Source organism: Corvus cornix, chromosome Z (genome assembly GCF_000738735.6).
Source record: "Corvus cornix cornix isolate S_Up_H32 chromosome Z, ASM73873v5, whole genome shotgun sequence".
NCBI classification, from domain to species: domain Eukaryota; kingdom Metazoa; phylum Chordata; class Aves; order Passeriformes; family Corvidae; genus Corvus; species Corvus cornix.
In genome coordinates this window covers 52,910,481-52,930,493 of record NC_046357.1, presented here as the reverse complement: position 1 = coordinate 52,930,493, position 20,013 = coordinate 52,910,481, and the positions used below count along the sequence as shown (strand labels likewise).

The 20,013-nt window shown below is 39.0% G+C and overlaps 1 protein-coding gene across 3 annotated transcripts in view; it reads right to left on the bottom strand.

The window, feature by feature from the left end:
- Nucleotides 1–19,979, bottom strand: part of TTC37 (tetratricopeptide repeat domain 37) — a 50,186-nt gene extending 30,207 nt beyond the window's left edge. The window contains exons 1-18 of one of the 3 annotated variants that reach the window (XM_020584137.2): nt 19,890–19,979; nt 19,424–19,534; nt 18,447–18,544; nt 17,793–17,936; nt 16,643–16,734; nt 15,926–16,001; nt 14,130–14,270; nt 11,470–11,568; nt 11,265–11,373; nt 9,413–9,553; nt 7,837–7,938; nt 4,899–5,032; nt 4,162–4,248; nt 3,970–4,073; nt 3,732–3,858; nt 2,391–2,570; nt 1,835–1,959; nt 1,107–1,360 (exon numbers count right to left, since the gene is read on the bottom strand). In XM_020584137.2, the coding sequence (XP_020439726.2) occupies nt 1,107–1,360; nt 1,835–1,959; nt 2,391–2,570; nt 3,732–3,858; nt 3,970–4,073; nt 4,162–4,248; nt 4,899–5,032; nt 7,837–7,938; nt 9,413–9,553; nt 11,265–11,373; nt 11,470–11,568; nt 14,130–14,270; nt 15,926–16,001; nt 16,643–16,734; nt 17,793–17,936; nt 18,447–18,536 (2,005 nt within the window). In that variant the 5' untranslated portion in view covers nt 18,537–18,544; nt 19,424–19,534; nt 19,890–19,979. Of the gene's footprint in view, nt 1–1,106; nt 1,361–1,834; nt 1,960–2,390; nt 2,571–3,731; nt 3,859–3,969; nt 4,074–4,161; nt 4,249–4,898; nt 5,033–7,836; nt 7,939–9,412; nt 9,554–11,264; nt 11,374–11,469; nt 11,569–14,129; nt 14,271–15,925; nt 16,002–16,642; nt 16,735–17,792; nt 17,937–18,446; nt 18,545–19,398; nt 19,535–19,765; nt 19,867–19,889 lie in introns of those variants that run through there. The other 2 variants (XM_010393054.4, XM_010393057.4) reach the window with 2 other exon arrangements.
- Nucleotides 19,980–20,013: the final 34 nt, after the last annotated feature.

Genomic DNA, 20,013 nt, shown 5'->3' with positions numbered 1-20,013 from the left:
GTCAACTGTTACCTACAGACGCTGAGAAAGCCATACGTGTGTGCACACATCTATACAGCACCTTTGCAAACTGCTGCTGCAGTCAGCTATTGCCTTCTTGCTCAACAACCAGTAAAACTGCCTAAATACAATACTCTCCAACTCCACTATGGAGCTTTTGCCATGTCACTTTAGTCTGGAAAACATTCAAATGGAGTTTCACAGAGGAGGTAGAGGTGTCAACCACACTGTAACTTTTTCAGACAAAAACCCCACTTTTGCAATAATAACCCACCATTTCTGAATTAAGTCTTAGCAGAATCAGTCTAGATTCATCCAAAAATCAAAAGGCTTTACATACAATGAAAAAAATAATTAAAAATTCAAACCAATATCAAGTAGCAAACAGCACCTGTTTCAGATGGGTATACGCAGTGAGAATGATTGAAGACTAAGTGGCAGGGAGAATGCAAACAGAGCAATTATTCATTTTTTATCAAAATTTTAAATACTCCCTGCATTATGTAACTTCAGAATCACAGTTCCAGCACCAGGAAGAAGTTCCAACTGCCCCACTTCTCTCTGCTCCTACCTGTATCCTGAAGGTCTCTACTCTTGCCACCTGTAACACTTGTGAGAACTCTCAGGATTTACTGCTATTTTTCATTACTTTGAGAAGCTCAGAGGGGTCTGAATCACCAGACTAACACCAGAAGTGAGGAACACATGGTCAGGAGCAGAAGAAAATCAGTATAAGCCCATGTCTTTGAAATGGCAGTCTGACTCCATTGCCTGCTGAGCCAGTGTCTTACTGCTTAGGTGAAACTACAGCACCGTTAGCTGGCTTCCTCTATATATCTTCAATTCTTCTACTCATTCAGCTTGGTAGCCACACAGGATTAATTACCTTTCATACTTACTTGAAAGAGAAATAATCACCCAAATTCATCATGATTGAAGAGTTTTTCAGATACTTGTGCTACTACAAACTAGCTTTCATGCAAGGGACCACATGGCCCTACATACCTAGAATAAATTCTATCCTTCCATGCAAGAAAACCTCAATACAAGTCTGAAACACTACAGCATGTAAAGAGAGGAAAAGTGAACACTTTCAGACATGTTACCTTTCAGTGCAGGCACATAGTTTTCTGTCTTCTTTAAAATTTGTTGATAGGTAGCTATAGCATTTTCATATTTGCCTAGAATCTGCTCAAGCGCTGCAGCTCTGTAAATGCTGTACACAAGTCCTGGGTTCAGCTCACTTGCTTTCCTGAAGGATTTCAGAGCTGTTGAGTAGCTACCTCTGTTCAAGTAAGCCTCCCCTAGAGACTCCCAGCAGTTGGAATCCTTTGGATCAGCCCTGAGAGCTGCCTGCAAACTGAAGATATCAAGATATACATTTATTTAAATGAAATATGATACAATTTAACATAAATTATTAACATAAATTATTTCCTTTCACTGTATATGCTCAGGACACTAATTTTGCATTATATACTCTTCAGAACACAAACATACAATTACACAGAACTTTTAAAGACAGCATAGTAGCTTTTTCATCTTTCGAGGGCATTATACAGTTTTAGGCATTGTACCTTACCCTGGCTATTCAGCGCTACAGCAGGCTTGTCTGTGCCTGTCACCAGGCTTGTTAGTACAAAACACTGCTATGTTAACAAGAATACATTCTGTGAATTCTAGAACTGAAGAGAGACGCAGCTTGCTCAGACCCATTTCCCATTGTTTAGTACAAGCTATAATCAGCTAACTTATTTTGAAAATTTGCTATGAGCAAAGACCAGTTCATTGGGATTTGTAGAAAAGGATTTAAACCAACCACCAGTTCTCTTACTCAGCCACTGCTTGTGACGGCTGACCAGTTCTCAGGTAATAAAGTCCACGATGAAGCCAGGCCCATTTTGCTGTACCAGGTCTTGCTTTTCCAGTTACTTCATTCAGGATTGACAGAGCAGTGTCCTAACAAAGTACCAAATGCCAAGTTAGTAAACAAGAAACTTTTAAAAAATATTCTTATGACTTTCTATGCCTTCCTCAAAGTAGCAAGGTGGAGAATGAAAAAAAGAAGTAACAAAAGCTAAATAAGGAAAACCCCCTAACTTTCTCTTATGTTTCCTGCTGAAAAAATCCTTCATCTATATCACACGTGATGACTCCAATGTTATGCTTGGTTCTCCTACTCTTCTCATTAATCTTCTCTCACCCTTCTCTCCAAATTTAATTTGGAATTGGAACATAAAATTGAAGCAGGTACAACTATAAAAGCTGCTAAGCAATGACAAAACATTTGTTTTCAGATCTTAAATACAGAGGAAACCTGAAGTGATTCCTCAAAGAGGAGGATTAATAGAACAAACCAGAAGTAATCTGACATTCTGAATGTACAATACCATGTCTCCAAGTTCCATGCTTAAGTTTACAGCTGCTGTTCCAGATTCTTCATCCGTCTCATCCAGTTCAAAAGCCTTTTTATAGCAACCACGAGCTCTACTTTTGTCTCCAGCAATGTCTCTGTAGTAGTTACCTAGGTAACAAAAGGCACTTCCCAAGTAGCTGTCAAATTTTGCCGCCTATAAGGAAATACAAACACAGCATCAGACAGCATTTTGAAGGATTATACTTACAGACAGGTCCAGTGATAACTGCTTGTTCAGTCTCTGCTTATCATATTTTTTAAGCCCCTTCTGTGATATATCTGAGTTGTCAAACTTTATTTTAAAATTGCACAGATTACCTGAGCTTTAAATAGCTGGAAAATCTGCTACAAATCTCATGACACAAAGCATTTTGTATAAAAAGCACTAAAATAGCTGTGATAGGAGAAAGCAAATCTTTATGACATCTCATAATTTTCATGTTCTACTCTGTTTCAGTCATTATGTTCATAGTCTTACCATATTACACCACAATTAACTCCAGCCTTTTCTAAAGTTTCAGTTCCTTCTTAGATGCACTTGGCAGATTTGCTTAAAGTTAAGAAACCCACAGCCTCCAAGCAGCAGGAAACCACTTTGTTGATAATAATAAAGATCACATAAAATGGTTTAGAACCAAAAGAACTGTTCCCTTCAACTACATTTGCCACTATACTATGCTGTTACTGAAGTGCAGACAGTAGGCAATGATTTGAGTTGCCAAAACCTAACATAAAGTTACATGGTGAGTTTACAATGCCTGGAGTTTTATTTCGTATACTTCCAAGTTACTAATACAGATGTCAAATTAAATCTTTTTGATTCATGTTATGATCTATGTTCAGAAAAAAAGCCACAGTCACCAAATATAAATTATGGGGCTTTACCAACTCACATCCTTGGACAGACAGTGAAACCCCAACACCATTCTCAACTTTTTTCCTTCTTCATGTTTTTCTAATTTGAATTCTGTCCTCCTCATTTCAAAAGGTCTTCAAAGGCATATGCTGCATATCTATCTAGAGGCCTCCACTTTCCAACCCCCAAGGACAGAAGATGGAGAGGATCATCACTAAGTTTTGCTAATTCAAAGGCCTCCAGAATTAATTGAAAACAAAAGCAGGGAGATTCCAGGTAACCGCACAGTTCCCTGCAATGCCTTTTTGCACAGCAGAACCTAGCTTACAGGCTCTGGAGGCTCACACATTGTAACAAGGAGAATATTCAAATCTCTCATTCCAGCCAGTGTATTTTCCGTATTTGGCTTCTGATGCAGGAAAACACTAATTCTACATCAACAGTTAAAGTAGTCTTTACCTTCAAAAACTGAGTGAGTGCTTTTCCTTTGTCTTTTTTTGTCTCATCACTCATGAACCAGTATGTGAGTCCCAGGTACTGATGATACTCTGCAGTTCCAGCCTTTTTTTCAATAGCACTTAGAAAACTGAACAAAATGAACACAGGTCAGGTCAGACAAATTCTCAAAAGCTGCAAAATACTATATTCTACTCTCCCACCACACTTCCGTGTTAGAGGAAAGAAAAAAAAAGTCTACCTTTTTTCTGCCTGTTCATAGTTCTTTTGGGAATAATGGATGAAACCCTCTAAAGCATGGGCTTCAGCCAGATCGGGGTGGGACAACAGAAGCTCTTGTGAAATCTGCAAAACGATGTCATTTTTCCCTAGTTACTTCCTCAATGAAAACAAGAATTGTGCTTAGCTTACAGGAATGACAAAAAGCACTAACCTTTGAAGCCTGATCCATTAAACCTTTGTTTAGATAAGCCTGACCCCTGAGAGCTGAAACCACTGGGTCACTGCTTGCATCTACGGTCTAGAAAACCATGTAATAAACACAATTAACTTATTCTGTCCCCACATTAAGAAGTCAAAGGCATCAAAAGCAGACAGACTGCATGAAGATATAGACAAGAAAGCATTTAAATGTTTTCTCTATTACCCCTGAGAAGACTCAAAATAATTTTGATGAGGATCAAGCGTAAGACTGTAAAGAGCAAGGACAAAGGTACAGAAGTATGAAGAACAACAAAAAAGAATGAAACTGTGTGACAAAAACAAGGGGAAGCAACTTCCCCTAAAGCTTAACCATTCAACCTTAAGGTAGTACGTTCTTCATGACTAATGACAAGTGGGTGAAGGACATGGGAGGCAGAATTATAACATGAATCAAAATTAAGATGAGTAACAGCATAGAACTAGCAAGAACCCAGCAACAGTGAGCAAGACCGGACAAAGTCAAAAGAGACAGCTTCTAAAATTAGAATTGCAAATTAAAAAGAGCTGCAGCAAAGCCTGAAAAAGCAGGGATGGAAGAAATGTTTGAATAACACAACAGCTAGTAGGAATGGTCTAAACCACAAAGCTGAAAGGAGGCCAGAGTAGAAATACTCAGCTTAAGTACAGAAAGATAAGAGCACTTTTTAATATTTTAAAAACCCCAGACCTTTTTGCCAATAAAAATACCTGCTCAAGTGCTTTAATGGCTTCTTCTGCAGCATCAGCATCAGCTATTTTAATCAAAGTCTCTGCTTTCAACTGAAGGGCAAGGTTCTTCCACCGAAGATTAGGACCCTCAGGAGTTCCAAGAGCCTCAAGAGCTGTTGACAAGAAGAACCTTTCACCAACTTAAATGAGAAAAGAAGAAGTACAGAGAGCAGCACTCTTCCAAATATTTCTAAAATCTTTCCTTTTCTGTCTAATAGAACACCATTCAGACTGCTCTCACCCATATATAAGAAATTGTCCTGTAAAATTCCTACTCATTCAAGTTTAAAAATTAAGTCAATTCTAGGAGGTCGTCTCAGATGCTGAGATGGATGGATACTGATTGCTTTCCACCTGCTGGCCTTACAAACAGAGTGTCACCATTTTTTCCACAGGTCATTGTTTCTTTAGAACTCCATTCAACAAACAAGTTGTTTTGCACTTCAGTGTTCAAATAAAAGAATATTACTGCAACCAGGGATTTACCTTCGTGCCTGTACTTTGTACCTTTTAACGCAGTTCTGATTACTTTATAATCTCTGGGATCTTCAGTCCTAGAGATTGAAGGCCTCTCTGTTGAGTATCACCATTCTCCAAAGGGAAGAACTTCCTGCATAACTCAATTAATTTTATTTCTTTATTTTAATGTTGGACAAACTTTTGTCTGATTTGATACAGCCACTTACACAAGACAAGTAAAAAGCGATGTTTCCCCAAAATTGTCTCCAACTTTCCACATATGCTTTGGACTTAAGAAAAATTTCTGCATCAAAAGCATCTTTTAGCAAGGAACAACACCTTAACTTACCCTTTGCACTGAAAAACAAAACTTGTTTTGTTTGCTCTGAGCTTGCCATTTTAGCTGTATTTGGCACTAGCCAGACCCCACATAGGAAAACAAAACACTTGATCTTCATTTGTATTCCACACCATTTGCATCTTCACAGAGTTAAAATTATCTCTTCCCCAGGCTGGAAAAGGACTTGTCAGGCTATTTACTTGTTCTCATATGCTGCATTTTTTTTATACAGTTGATCAACCTTATTTCTAGTCTATTAACTTCTACTCTTATTTTCTTTTTGAGATGGGGTGCATAGGTACCAAAACTGCACACAGATTTTATTATGCTGCTGAAGTTCTTAAAGCTACTGTTTGTGGATGGTATGTTTCACTAACCATTCCCTTTTCTGAAATTGCTAATATTTGGCATGTCTGTAAAGCAGAGCAAAGTCCTATTTTTTCATACAGATCAGGGACTTTCTGCACTCTACTTCAACGAGAGTGTAGGACAGCTTTGTAAGAACACTTCTTCCCACAACTATCATTCTGCATTGAAAATAATACATAAAATTCTACAGCTTTAACACTTAGTTATGCACTCTGGTAATCACCTTGAAGTTTTGCAGTCTGCTTTGCATAGCAGCAAATTGTAACCTTATTACTCAGCATTCATAAACAGCACAGGTATTAGGGAAAATGCATGGGACACCTCCTTCCAGCCTGAAAACAGATGTAATTACTATACCCTGCTCTACTTTTTAACTTACTTAAAAAAACTCAACACTCAATGTTACAACTTTAAATAGCCTTGGGTTAAGAAGTAGTTTCCTTAACAGTATGTAAGGGATTTTACAAATTACCACCTGGAAATCTCCCTTATCCAAGTGCTCCTAAGTTCCTTGAAGGAGTTCTAAATATGCAACTTTTAAAAGGCCATGATGTCTACCCCCAAAATATCTTTCTACACAAATTCTTTAACTCTGTTTTTTCAGTTTTAACCAATTCGACCACTAAATATACCAGACCTGTCAGTGGTTTCCCTGAACTTTCCTAGAACCTTTTTTAAAACTTAGAGCCATGCTATCTACTTCCAAGCCTTTGGGTGGCAAGACAGGTTCAGCACGCAATTATGTAACCCCTTAAAACTTCAGCATTTTTATCTTTATCTTCCTCAGTGAATTCCTAAGTTGGTATCTCATAGTTCCTTAATGCTATGTTTCCTTGTCTTGTTTTACAGACACTGCCATTAACACTCATCACAGACAAGTCATTAGATCAATCTACTGAAAAGAAGGGTCATGGTACAAAGTTACCCTGAGCTCTTCCACACTGAACACAGATAGGAAAAGAATTACCCCATTTTCATTCTTTCTGCAATAAATTTCTTTTTTACCTACTTTGTTCAGTTTTCATTTTTCCTCCACCCAAATTTATAGGTATTTTGAACTTCTCTTGCCAGCAAGTACTTTTCCCTTGATTTCCCATGACTGTTTAGCCAGGTCTGTATACTTTTACGTCTTCAAGTCTTTCTTGAGAAATTTTTCACTGAACTTGTCCCTGCCACAAAAAAAGTCCACTTTAGCTTCCCCTTCACTTTTTACGACCAGAGAGTGGTTCTGTTGAGATATGCATCACTAGATCACAATAATTGCCCTCACTGCCAGCTAGCACAGATCAAGTTTTACACTTAGTGAGTTTTCTTCAGATGCGGCTGTACTACACATAACCTCTGCATTTTACATTAACTTGATTAAAAATTTGTCTTAGAGGTTGAAACATGATATCTACCAGACTAAATATTTGTGACACCTACCCTTGTGGTTTCAGGCAATCTGTTGCTTGCCAGGATTGGTGAACCACCAGCAGAAGCAGCACATCAGAACATGTAAACCTTCTAAATATTAACCATCAGACAGCTTTCTGGATCCACTTAGCCCAGTATTTTCTCTGTTCCTGAGACTAAGCAGCATAAGGTGCTTTTCAGCTATCATAAAGAGAGGTAGCACAAGCTTGAGACTGCAAAAAGCAAGGGACTGTGACTACTGCTAACTCAGACCTACCACACAAAGGCCACATTGGCTGGACTACATAAAGCGGTGTACCTCTGCAGTTGCTCTTCCAATTAGCAGGCAGTTACCTTGATTGCAGGACAGGACAGCATTCCTGTGTTCGTGAATCTTCATCTGTGCCTCTGCTAAATAATGCCATGCTGCTGGACACTGGTTAGTCTTCTGCAAACCTAGTAAGAGTTTAAAAAAGACACTTTAAAAAGTTGCTTAGGCTTGCAGACACTGCAGCTGTTAGATACTGTATTTCCATATAATGCCATCAAAAACACATTATCAATCAGATAGTAAGACTTGCAGTTAATTTTTTCTGAGTCTTATTTTAGACTGTTTTAGACATAGAGGTCTCCACGCAACAAGGCAAAAACTAGAAAGCATGTAAGTTTCAGTTAGGCTTAATTTTGCATATAACATTACATACACTGAAACTTTCTGATGAACCCGCCCTAATTAAAGACTCACCAATAAAACTGAATTTCTGCCTTCTGCTATGTAACTACTAAGTAATGCCTGGAAGTCTCAATGTCTAAGATGCAAACACGTATCTCACTGCAAAAGACACTATTCCCAAACCTATATATTTACACATTATACCAAGACCCTTGTCTTCGCATTCTCTCTGCAGTGAGCAAAGTCTATGTGTTAAAATAAAAATAGAAAAGCAACTTAATATTATCTAAGATAAAGTATTATCTTTGGTCAAAACCAGGATGTACGTTTTGTCAAAACGTACAATGGCCATTTAAGCCAGAAGAATTTGTTTTCCAAGGAACACTTTTTCTTCTTCATGAGCTCTCAGGCACATGAAACTTTCATTTCATATTTTAGGCAAGTTGTTGTTCCACTGTAAACTACTGTAGAATATTCTGAAATTCCATTTCAGAAACAATTTTATTCTAAACCTAGGAGAATGGATGCAGGATATCACAGCATAGTCTGACTGACTCATGAACGCTTACATCCCAGTTATTTACCCAATTTTCACTGTAAGCTGCCACAGCAGCACAGTTAGAGTGGGCAGTCCTGCTTTCCCACGAGTATACTGATGAGTACTTTGCAAAGAGTTTTACCATTTCAATACAAGCAAGTTAATTTACAGATGAGTAAGCCAACTCCTCAGCAAATATCGTTACTGTAAAACAACAACAAAAAAAGGAAGAAATTCTTACAATATTTTTCTCTAGATACTCAATGTAAGTCTTTACCTAGTGTAAGTGTTAAAGAAATTTTAAAATGAAATAACTTCAGAGAAAAGTCATCTTTGTTCAGAGAAATGCAGTAATGCAACTTCTACTAGAGAAGTTGCATTACATTTTACTTCATAAATTCCACATTCCTTCATTTATGGCTATTGCTCCATATAGTGTTTCCTACAGTTATTTCCCCAATAACAGCAGGATTAAAAATAGTTTACCTTAAAACACTACAGAGCTGACTCTAGTACAAATGAAAGGCTTCAGAGATGTTATACTTAAAGCTGTACTTAAAATATTTCAACACAGTCAAAGTGTTCAGCATTCTTTTAAATTCTAGCTGGTCTTAGAATTGGCAAACTACTATGCAAGTATAAGATTCCCTAACTATTCAACATGAACTAAAGCTGGTGTTCGACTTACAGACTACTTACACCTCATATTACACATTTACCTTCAGTAAGACTCTTAACAGCCTCCTTGTATTTCTTTTCTTTGAGGCATTTTATACCAAAACCAATGATGCCTGGACCACTGCTCGCATCCATCTCCAAAAGCCGAGAGAAACAGTGCAGGGCCTTTTCCGACGAAGTACCTGGTTTCAGAAAAAGACACATTTTACAGAGTTTTAGATTAAAAAAGCAACTGCAACATCTCACTTTATCTGTGTAAATGATCATTATCCTTTGAGTACAAGATTTTCCAAAGGCACTACTTACCTATCATCCTCTATCATATAAAAAAAACGAAACCCAAGAAGTAATCTAAATACTCAGCACTGTGAAACAAAATAAATGGACATGCTGAAACCTGAATAACCACTTTTGCTAAATTACTACAGGTATACTTCCTTTATTAATAAATATTCTTTCACATGCTTTTCATGTAAGTCCAGCTGAATGCCCACATGTCAAAATCTGCCACAAATAAATCAAAATAATTTCCCTCCACAACAGATGTTGTGTACCTACCAATTTGATGTGATAAGCTTGCTGAAACTACCTTGCTGTGAAACCATATAATTTAATATTTCAGCTTAATTTTAACTGATGCCACTAACTTTTGACACTTGTGTTTAGCTGCGACTGTAGACTTGGCAATGCTTACAGGAACTTTGTGACTTGTTGCAAAAACCTTCAAACTATTATTTTCTTAAAGAAATTATTGAATCATATGGCATAACAGTTGCTTTGATCTGCATTTGGTAAAGGTGACTTAACAATGCATCTGAGTTAACAAACTTATGTGAAGTGCAGGACATGAAGGATTAAAACGTATGACTCAGATGTAAACAAACAGCCTTACTAAAGCATAAGCAGCATCCTTCCCACTCCAAAAGCTTGTAGGATGGCGAGATGTTGTCAGAGCACTGGTACACAAGAACTGTGCCAACCTTTTCCTTTGAAAATTAGTTTCTGCCTGTTTCTTCAAAATGTAAAGCATTTTCAAATGCTTTACAAATTTAGAGTCTGGGCCTCATTTGTCTTCATACTTTCAAATCAAAGTGAAAAATTCTCACTTGCTTTATTTTGCTACATTATTCCATTTCTCCAAAACAGGAAAAGGCCTTTTTCTCTTAAGTTGAAAATTATTTCTGGAGGTTTTTTTTCTGATGTTGTTTCCTTGCCTTAAAAATAAATAAATCAACTTCTGATGCCTTAAACAATAAAATGAAAAGCCAAAATCCAATAATTACCTTTGAAAATGATGCGAATATGTCCAACACTATTGCAATGTTGTTTCATAAATGACTCAAAATAGTAATGCATAGTTTTCAGATCGCTGCACTTCTGAACACACCCCTTTTGGTTTTTTCTACTCAGAACATGCAGCTAAAAAGATCTGTTTATTCCCTATTCACAAGGCACACTTTCTAACAAAGTTTCACAAATGTTTATCTGGGGTTTTTTTTGTGCAGAAAGAGAATCTGTGTGAAGAATAACCTAAGTGTAGTCCATCCTCACACTTAGAGCACTCGCTAACACTCTTCCATTTCTTCTTAGAAGGTCAAGAAGCTAATCTCCATTTATCTGGAGAGGCTGCTTTCAAGTAAGGGATTCTTTCTTTGAGACTTCAAAGAGTTGGACTTTACTCACAGGAGTTAAGAGTGGAGAGCAGTTAGAGTCACTATTCAGTTACAGGGCTAGGATCAGACCAAACACTTTATTTCCAGAAAGATAACATACAAGTAAAGAGTGTATTTGTACTGGGTTGTGAAGGGTAAAAACTTGTAAACAGATTGTCACAAAACCAACTACAAAAGACAAAATTTAAGCCCCAGAAATGCCTAAATCCATCCTACTCACCTGAATGAATAAAGTGCAAGCAAAGTACTTCCAAAGGATAACTCATGGTAGGGTACAAAGCCATCATATCATGACAGGCCTTTTCCAACCTAGCTACTTCATGAGGAAACTTGAAAGGAAAAAAAGTAAACAGTTAATTGTGTGAATTCTCAGACATGAAATAATACATCTATTTTCTTACTAAGACACCTTAACATAACCTTACTTTTGACAAGCACTGTATGAAGTCTTTGTAAAGATTTTGGTGGTCTTCACCAGGAACCACGTCAGCAGAGTTCAGCGCATGTTCAAATGCGGTCAAAAGCTGAAATAAGAAAAAATTAGGAGTGAGAAAAAAGAAAATTAGGGAAATGTTACCTTCATACAACAGAATATTTCAGTTGGAAGGAACATACAACAATTACCTAGTCCACACGCCTCAGCAGTTCAGATCTGACCAAAAGCTAAAGCATGTTATTAAGAGCATTGACCAAATGCCTCTTGAACACTGATAGATTTCAGGCATCAACTGACTTTCTAGGAAGGCCACTTCAATGTCTGACCACCCTTTTGGTAAAGAAATGCTGACACGTGTCAAGTCCTGTGAACCATTCCCACAAATTCTATCACTAGATGCCAGAAAGAGTAGCTTAGTGCCTCCCTCTCCACTTCCCCTCCTCAGGAAGCTGCAGACAGTAGAGGTCACTCCTCACTCTTCTCCAAACCAGGCAAATCCAAAGAGGACATGCTTTCCAGCCCTCCCATATTAAAGTGGATAGTTACATGTTATTACCTTGGTCCTAGTCATTAAGTTTACACTAGTGCTATGAACAGAGAAAGTCATGAAGCAAGTTCCTTATCATGAAGCAGCACTCAGCCTCTAAAGCATGTAAATTTTCTAGTACAAAATGAAGCAATAATATGCTACCATGTAACATAAGATGGTAAAAAGAAGGTAAAATTTGTAAGAACATACATTCTTCCTCAAACCTAATCCCAGTTCAAAGAAGTAAATTAGGTTACTATCCTATAGGATTAGCTGTCAGCCCTTCTCTCTGCTCTAGTCTAGAAATCTAATCTTTTTTTTCTTGACTCTTTATATATTGGAGAACAAAGACACCGGAGTGCAGGCTTACAAACAAGCATGCTAAACAAAAAGTTGTACACAGCTTGTCACAAGAGAAATACTGAAGTGTGTTGCCTTCAGGCCCACATCCTTCCTGGTTCAGGTGCTTTACTCAAGACCACAGTAAACTCTACATTTGCATGTGAAACCTATTCCTGATGTTTATGCCCTTTTTTTCTCTATTTTCAAGTTATTTTTTCTTTCCAAAAAAGAAAGCAGTGCTGCCTGCAGTACCTCTTTTCTATAAGAGCTTGTAAGTTAAGGTCTTTGCCTTCTCAAAAGCAGAGATCCAGATCAAATTTTTTGCCATCTGAAATTACTTCAATTTGTATTTTCTCCTTTCTGAAACACTGCTACAAGCAGACTGGAGATGAGAAATTTCCACCTTTCATGTTGAAGGTGAGGTTCAGCTTGCAAGAACAGATCAATCAGATAAAACAAAATTAACTTTGTCCACAGAGAACACAGGATGAGTATAATTCATGATCATTCTGTTTGTTTCAATCAGCTTTGACACTTTCCTAAGAAGTGAGAGCTTAACATCTCGAGAAGAAAAGAAAATTTGAACCAAAACATTTCTATCTAGGATAAAGAATAGGTACAACGAAATGGAAAAACCTCACAAAGCCACCTCTTTTAACTTGGATGACAGCGAAGGGAAATTTGCTGTTTTGAAGAACGTCTGTACTGCTTTTGTGTGGCAAGGTTTTGCTAGCAGGAGGCTATGGCAGCTGGTGTGGGGTCAGTAGCTCTGACCAAGGAAGCTGTGACCAGTCCAGAGAGATGGTCCCAAAAGAGATCGTCTTCCCAGGGCCCAGTGTCTTCCCTCAGCTGCTGGCCAGGAGGGCCCATGCAGAGACTATCAGCTCTTTAGTGATTGTCAGCTTGTGATTTCAGCTCAGCTCTGCAGGGCAGCCTCCAGGCCAGACCAGGGAGAGAGACGAGAGGCCCGTGTAGCTGCTCCGCACGAGACAGCTTTATCAGTCTGGCAAAGGGGAGGCCAGGGACAGGCTCTCTCTGCCCTTGCAGGAGCAGGGGTCTAGCTTTATAGGGATACTGGGGGTGGGTGTCAGAGGGTAAGGGCCAATGGGTTACAAAGGATCTGCATAGGGTCTCCCAGAGGATTCTGGGTTTGTCTTCTTCTCGTCGTAACTGAAGAGTAGCTCCCTTTCCAGGGGAGTTCTGCTGGGAGGTTTAGGCACTCTCCTTATCTCAGCAGATGTCCCTCCAGGGCGGGGGCTGGGCATACCCCACAGGAGGCTAAGTGAGGTGGCTTCTATGAGAAGCTGCTAGAAACTTCCCCCATGTCCCACAGAGTCAATCCCAGCTGGCTTCAAGACAGACACACTGTTGGCTGAGGTCGAGAGCAGCGGCAATGGTGGTAGTGCCTCTGGCATAATAGATTTAAGAAGGAGAAGAAATCGGTGCAACAGCAATTACAGGCAGAGAGAGGAGTGAGAATATGTGAGAGCAAGAAAAGGACCCATGCTGGAGAAGTCTGTTACGGAAGGACTACACCCTGTGGGACAAACCATGCTGGAAAAATTGGTGAAGAATTTAGGTGACTCATTACAGCTAAGACTCATCTCAGACTGCTGCACAGCTGCTCTTTATGTCAGAAGGTAAAATTGCCCAGCGTTTCCCTGAGAGGCTTAGTACCTCTGAACATTGAGACAGTCAACTCAGACAAACAGGCTTCAATTACTAGCTGCACCGTACCTATATATGTACCTAGCTGAACAAGGAGTGAGAAACATTACCAACTGCCCAGTCTTATTATCCTGGTTCCTTGTACTGTCCTTCAGTAACTGGATCATCTTCTTCCAAAGCTGATGAAGCTCTGCCTTTTCTGCACCTTCCTCCTGTTTCATCTGTATTAGTTTCTGCCAAGTTTCAGCCACCTGTCAACAGCAACAAATGACCAATGCTGTTACTCTTTAAAGAGCTAGAGGTCCGATACAAGTCCAGTCAACTTGTCACCAAAATTCACCAAAAACTGGGTAAATAAAACTCCTTTATACCAATGCAGCATTAAGAAGTCGGCATTTTTTACTGGGTAAGGGTTGCATGAGGGACTACTCCACCTAGCGTGCATTCTGATCCTCTGCAAGTGCGTTGCTTACATACAGTCACGACATACATACTATAACTGTTTATTACCATAAAACCCTCCCCTGGTTCAGTCTTTTTATACTCTTATTAGGCTGTGGCTATATTCCTAAGCAGATGTCCTCTTGTTATCTTTGTTCTGTCCTTACTTAGAAAGCAGATCCTGCACACCATGTTTCTTTGCCAAAAGTGCAGACACAGTAGAACTCCTTATTCTTGGATTAACCCTTTGGTATCAAACTCTATCACACCAGGGTAGACAACAGAGTAATATTTAAAGTAATCCAGATTTATCTGCTTTCTGATTAAATAAAGTCCCAAAGCACTGTGTGGGACCTCTCCACCTTCCAAGGTACAGTAAGTAAGGTAGAGAACATCAAGAGTATATGAATTTTGACTCTGGTTCCTGGAGGAAATCGACAGTAAAAGTAGACCTAAAAATCTATAGCACTACAAACAAAAAGAGAACAAAAGCAGCAGTCCATGCTGAAATTCCAGTGTGGAAAAGTCAACCGAACTGAAAAGAAAAAATATGACCCGGAAGTCTAATTTCAGTTTCTTGTTCCATAGAGAGTAAGTCAGCTTCATATGCTAAACTATTAGCATTAAATTTAGTTTAAGAAGATGGTATACAATGAGGCTTTGGAGCTAACTAATAGTCTTCAGCCCCATGCTCTGTGCTACGTAAAATTTTTCATTTTCCATTGCTGGAGAAAAGGTGGGAAGATGACATGGAGTATGACCATGCACTGCCCTATAAGAAAACAGCTTTTTCAAAGAGCAAAGGAAAAGTGAACAGCATACCTCCAAAATATGCATTCTGTAATATTATGATAGAGATTGCAGGAAACATTATTGTTGAACCACACAAGCATTTAACAACTCCACCTAGTGGTACTGACCAGAGTCATGATGATTTCTGCAAAGCTTGTGATGCTCTGAAGAGACTTTTCGTGTCCTTATCATTGAGGTGGGAATGCAGTACATAAGACACAGGCAACAAAGTTCAGGTTGTGTACATATCCCACCTTAGCCTCTAGAATGAAGCATCAGGAACAGCCTAGGAAGGGATCACCCCACCAGTGAAGGGCTCATGAGACACCTAGTACTGGCCAAGCCAGGTGAAGGGACACCTGACTCACACATACGGCATGTAAATGTACATCTGGGATCATTTTTGACTCCTAGAAATACAACAGAAGAATTATATTCTGCCCTTTCAGCCTCAATACTAATAGTCCTAATAACAGTTCTGTTAGTTTAATGGATTGCATCCAAGTCTTACCCAGTAGAAAAGAAAAAAAAAACCAGTTAAAATCAGTTCTTCCTTGTTGGGGTCCACAAGATCTTAAGTGGTCTGTGGCCCATAAAAGTAGGGATTCCTTGAAAAAAAGTAGCCAGATCAAATGGAAAATTACTGTTAGAAGAAAGAAAGTGCTTGACCTACCTCTGAATATTTCTTTTCTTGATAATATAGCTCCACAAGCTTGTTACATACATCACACCATTTCTGCTTGTCACCACTAGAAAGGAGAAAGAAAATCCCCCCAACACAAGGTAAGTTTTTCATATAATAGTATAATGTTATTCAAATTCTGACAAATAATTTTCAGTAGGTTCAGTTGCCAAACTAATATTTAGAATAAATCTACAAATAGCCCTAGAAGTTTTACTCATTGCTGCTCTGAATAAAAAAAAAAATTACTTTTAGGGACTTCCTGATCAATTTTCAACATAAGGGAACAACCAAACACTAGTCAGCTACAGTGACAGCTGAGTTAGATTTGTTTAGAACTGTGCCTCTATGAATTGCATGACACATATTCTGTGATCTTAAAGCAGTGAAAAATAAGCCTTCTTATTAATGCAGGCAGTGAACTATCAGAGATAAATGCTTCAAGGTAGTGAGTTTAGACATATAACTAGAATGACGTGGAATTCCCTAAACTACTAGCCTCAAGTACAATTAAACTAAAGGAGTTTTTGTTCTACCAAAAGGGACAGGAAAAAGAAACCTTACCTAAGCAGAGAAAACCTCAGTAAAAAGGGCTAAACCACTGATATGAGAAGGCTTTAAAAAATCCAAGTCTATACTGTGTATCACCAATGGTATTCACTGAACTAGAAATCTTAAGACTGAATTTATGTATTCAATATCCTTTACCTTTCATAGAGTTCCAAGAGTTTTTGGTAAACATGTGCTAAGTCTCCTTTGACATCTATTTGGTTGGGTTTCTCATATAAATTTGCTAATCCCTTAACAGAAAAAAGCAAAAAAAAATAAAGGAAATAAGATTTTATGCCAACAGTCATGTTTTATGAGAACACTACCTGTTCTGCCCACAAAAATGATGCCATTGCCTTCAAGGGGGTCAAGTGTTAATGCAGTAATCACTGCAGAATTCTGCACAGCCCACTCACTACTTATATTAAATGAAAAGCTTTCCTCACTTTCTTAACTAATACCAACAACTCTTTGAAACCTGTATATAATACATGACTTTGTCTGCACAAAAGACAGCATAAAAGTTCACTAGGCCATATGGAAAAAAATATATATAGTATGCAAAATGTATAATAATATATATAAACACCCAAGTACTGTTTCAAGAAAGCCAGAATCTGATTACAAAAGTGAGGAAATGTCAATATACACTGAATTCAGGTTATGTTGCACATTTATACTTTAAAATAGCATTTATACTGAAAATAGTAAGAACCTTACTACCTTAGAAAAACATTGATTATTGTTATCAGCAACAGACTTAATATGCAACCTTATGCTTCATAAACCAATAAATAACACAACTGTATGTTGTAAATCTATACTACAATAGGTGTGTGTAATGCACACACCACCCAGCACACAGCTACTTTAAACGTATACTTTTGCTTTCAAGTATCAACAAAATTCATTAACAATTCGCTTGATGCTGAAAGCTGGAAAAAGACATTACTAGATAAAACATTTTCTCTCCATAAGAGAAGAACTGTCAAGTGTTTCTTGAGCTACAAGCACAGAAATTTTTACATGGACAAATTTACTGTGTTTGTTTGAATTCATCTTCTCCACTGCATGTCTCACAGCTATGTAGAAATACAAACACAAGAAGCACAAAACTCAAATATACTGAAAATAAAGTTCACCATGGTTTTACATTGGACACACAACTAATATGAACCTCAGCTACTCCAAAGCTTCTGGAACTTAAGGGCCTCAAGAAAACAAGATACAGCTCTTAATTCTGCTTTGTTCCTATATTTAACTCCATAGTGATACTTCTGAGGGAAACAAAAAGTGGACATTCACATACCTGCCATGCCAGCAACTGGTTTGGTTCAAGTTCAATAGCCTTCTTATATGCTCCTTTGGCCTGATCAGGCTGCTCTAACTCAGCAGCTGCCAGGCCAATGAATACCCAAGCATTGTAGTTATTCTTTTCTTGCTTCAAGACTGCCTAAAAACACACAATTTTAAGTAAAACTGATGAAAGAAATGTAACTTATAGATCCACATACTGAGCTTTATCACTACAGTTTGGTGGACTATTTTATACGGCAATACTAGAAGTTATGTAATTTTTAGGAAGAGACTGAGATTAGTAAATTCAACTTCGTATGCCAGAGGATGCTTCATCCCTGAAGTGTTGAGCTAGTAACTTGTATTTGCAGCTCAGCAATTAAAGCATTCCTGAGGTTTGGATTAGAAATGGATTTTTATCTCTATCATTCTTGACTTAATACTCTTATTGCCACACGTAAGCAAATTCAAAAGGAAGAGGAATGAAAGTTTATACGTGGGAAACTAATACAAATAATCAATTAAGTTAAATCTGAAAATCCATCTCAACTATCACATTAACAAGGTACTCTTCACTCTGCACTATCATACAGCTGTAGGGGTATGGAAATGAGAGCAAGATGTGCAAAGAGCCCAAAACTTACCTTCCAAGTATAAAATTAATTACCTTGCAATGTTTTAATGCCTCCTTATACTCTTTATTTCTTATGGCATCTCTAGCACTTTTTAAGGCTGCCTTCACTTCTTTATTTGACATTGTGGCTACTAAATACAAAGAACATATCATCAGTATATTCTGACACAAAATGTATATACTTTTACTGCACAGAGGTTATTTTAAACAGAGAAATGTAGTGCAATATGCCAAAATGCACACAGCACTAGAAACTGATGAAAAAAATGACATGGTTAAAATTATTCACATTTAGCTCCAATGCAGGATTAAGTCATTATTCCAAACAGTTAAATCATACAAAGGAGCTATCCAAGAATGAAACTTTTCTTACAGGTTAAGATAAATTTAAGTAGGAGGAGAGGTGTTTTCAGAGCCTGTAGTTAGACTTACGAGAAAACACCCTACACATAGTAGCTCCTCTTTAAAAAGAAACTAAGCAGTAAACTGTGTTTAAGAACCCTATTGCCGAGACGTGTTCCAGTGGCTGCTAAGAATCAGGGTTTTTCTTGTGTGCTTTCTACAGCAGCACCACGGCCATCTGTCACTTACACTCTGGTGTGGCCCACCCTGCTCCCCTCCCTTCACACACACTTACGGCAGACTCTGCTTCTGACCACAGCCATGAATCAAAAAAGAAAAAGCATTTAAGGACACACCAAAAAGGCATTTTCGCTTTTGAACACAATCATGCACTGTTTTGGTGTATGTGGTACACCAAAACGAACTTTAGAAACACCACAGTCAAAGCTGCCGAGAGGGATGAGGCTGAGAAACAACAGTGCTGCTGCCAGCACCCAAAAATATTAAAAAAGCAAACAGCTAAAGAACAAAAAAAACTTTCTAGAAGCTTAAAAGCAAAAAAAAGTAACGTTTAAGAGCCCAGTGCTAATTTAGCAATGAAAAGACACAAGATGAGACCGAATTTCAAAGATTTCCTCAGAACCTATAAAGAAACCTGTCGGACTTGCATTGCTCAGCAGCTCCTGGAGATAAATTTGCTTCCTACGAGGGAACAGACGCTTCGGCCATCACAAACGCACCCCTCCGCGGGCACTGTCCAGCATGAGATCCACTGTCACCTACAGAGACCACAAAAATACCACTTCGGCGCAAACCCGAGCACCGGGGAGGCCGCCAGCCCCTGGAGCGAGGCCATCCAGCCCGGCCCGCGGGCGGGGTCCGGGGCCCGCGGATGGGGTTCGGGGCCGCGGACTGCCTGGGGAGGCAATGCACGCTCGCAGCCCCCCAGGAAAAGCCGCGGCGGACCCAGCCAGGCGACCACGGCGCCTCGGCACTCGCTCCTGCCGCACCTTCAGCCACCGCCAGCCTCGCCACCTCAGCCGCCGCCCGCGCACATGCGCACTCAACTGCAGGGCAGTGACGCGCAACACCCACCCTCATTTTTCCATGGGGCACTGCGGAAGATATAGTTACCGTCTCCCGGGGCACGCTGGGAACTGCAGACCGCCGCCCGAGGCACTGTGGGAGTTGTAGGCCGCAATGTGCGGTAGCGTGCGGCGGGTCAAGTCTTACGCTGTGGACAGAGCTCCGGAATCTG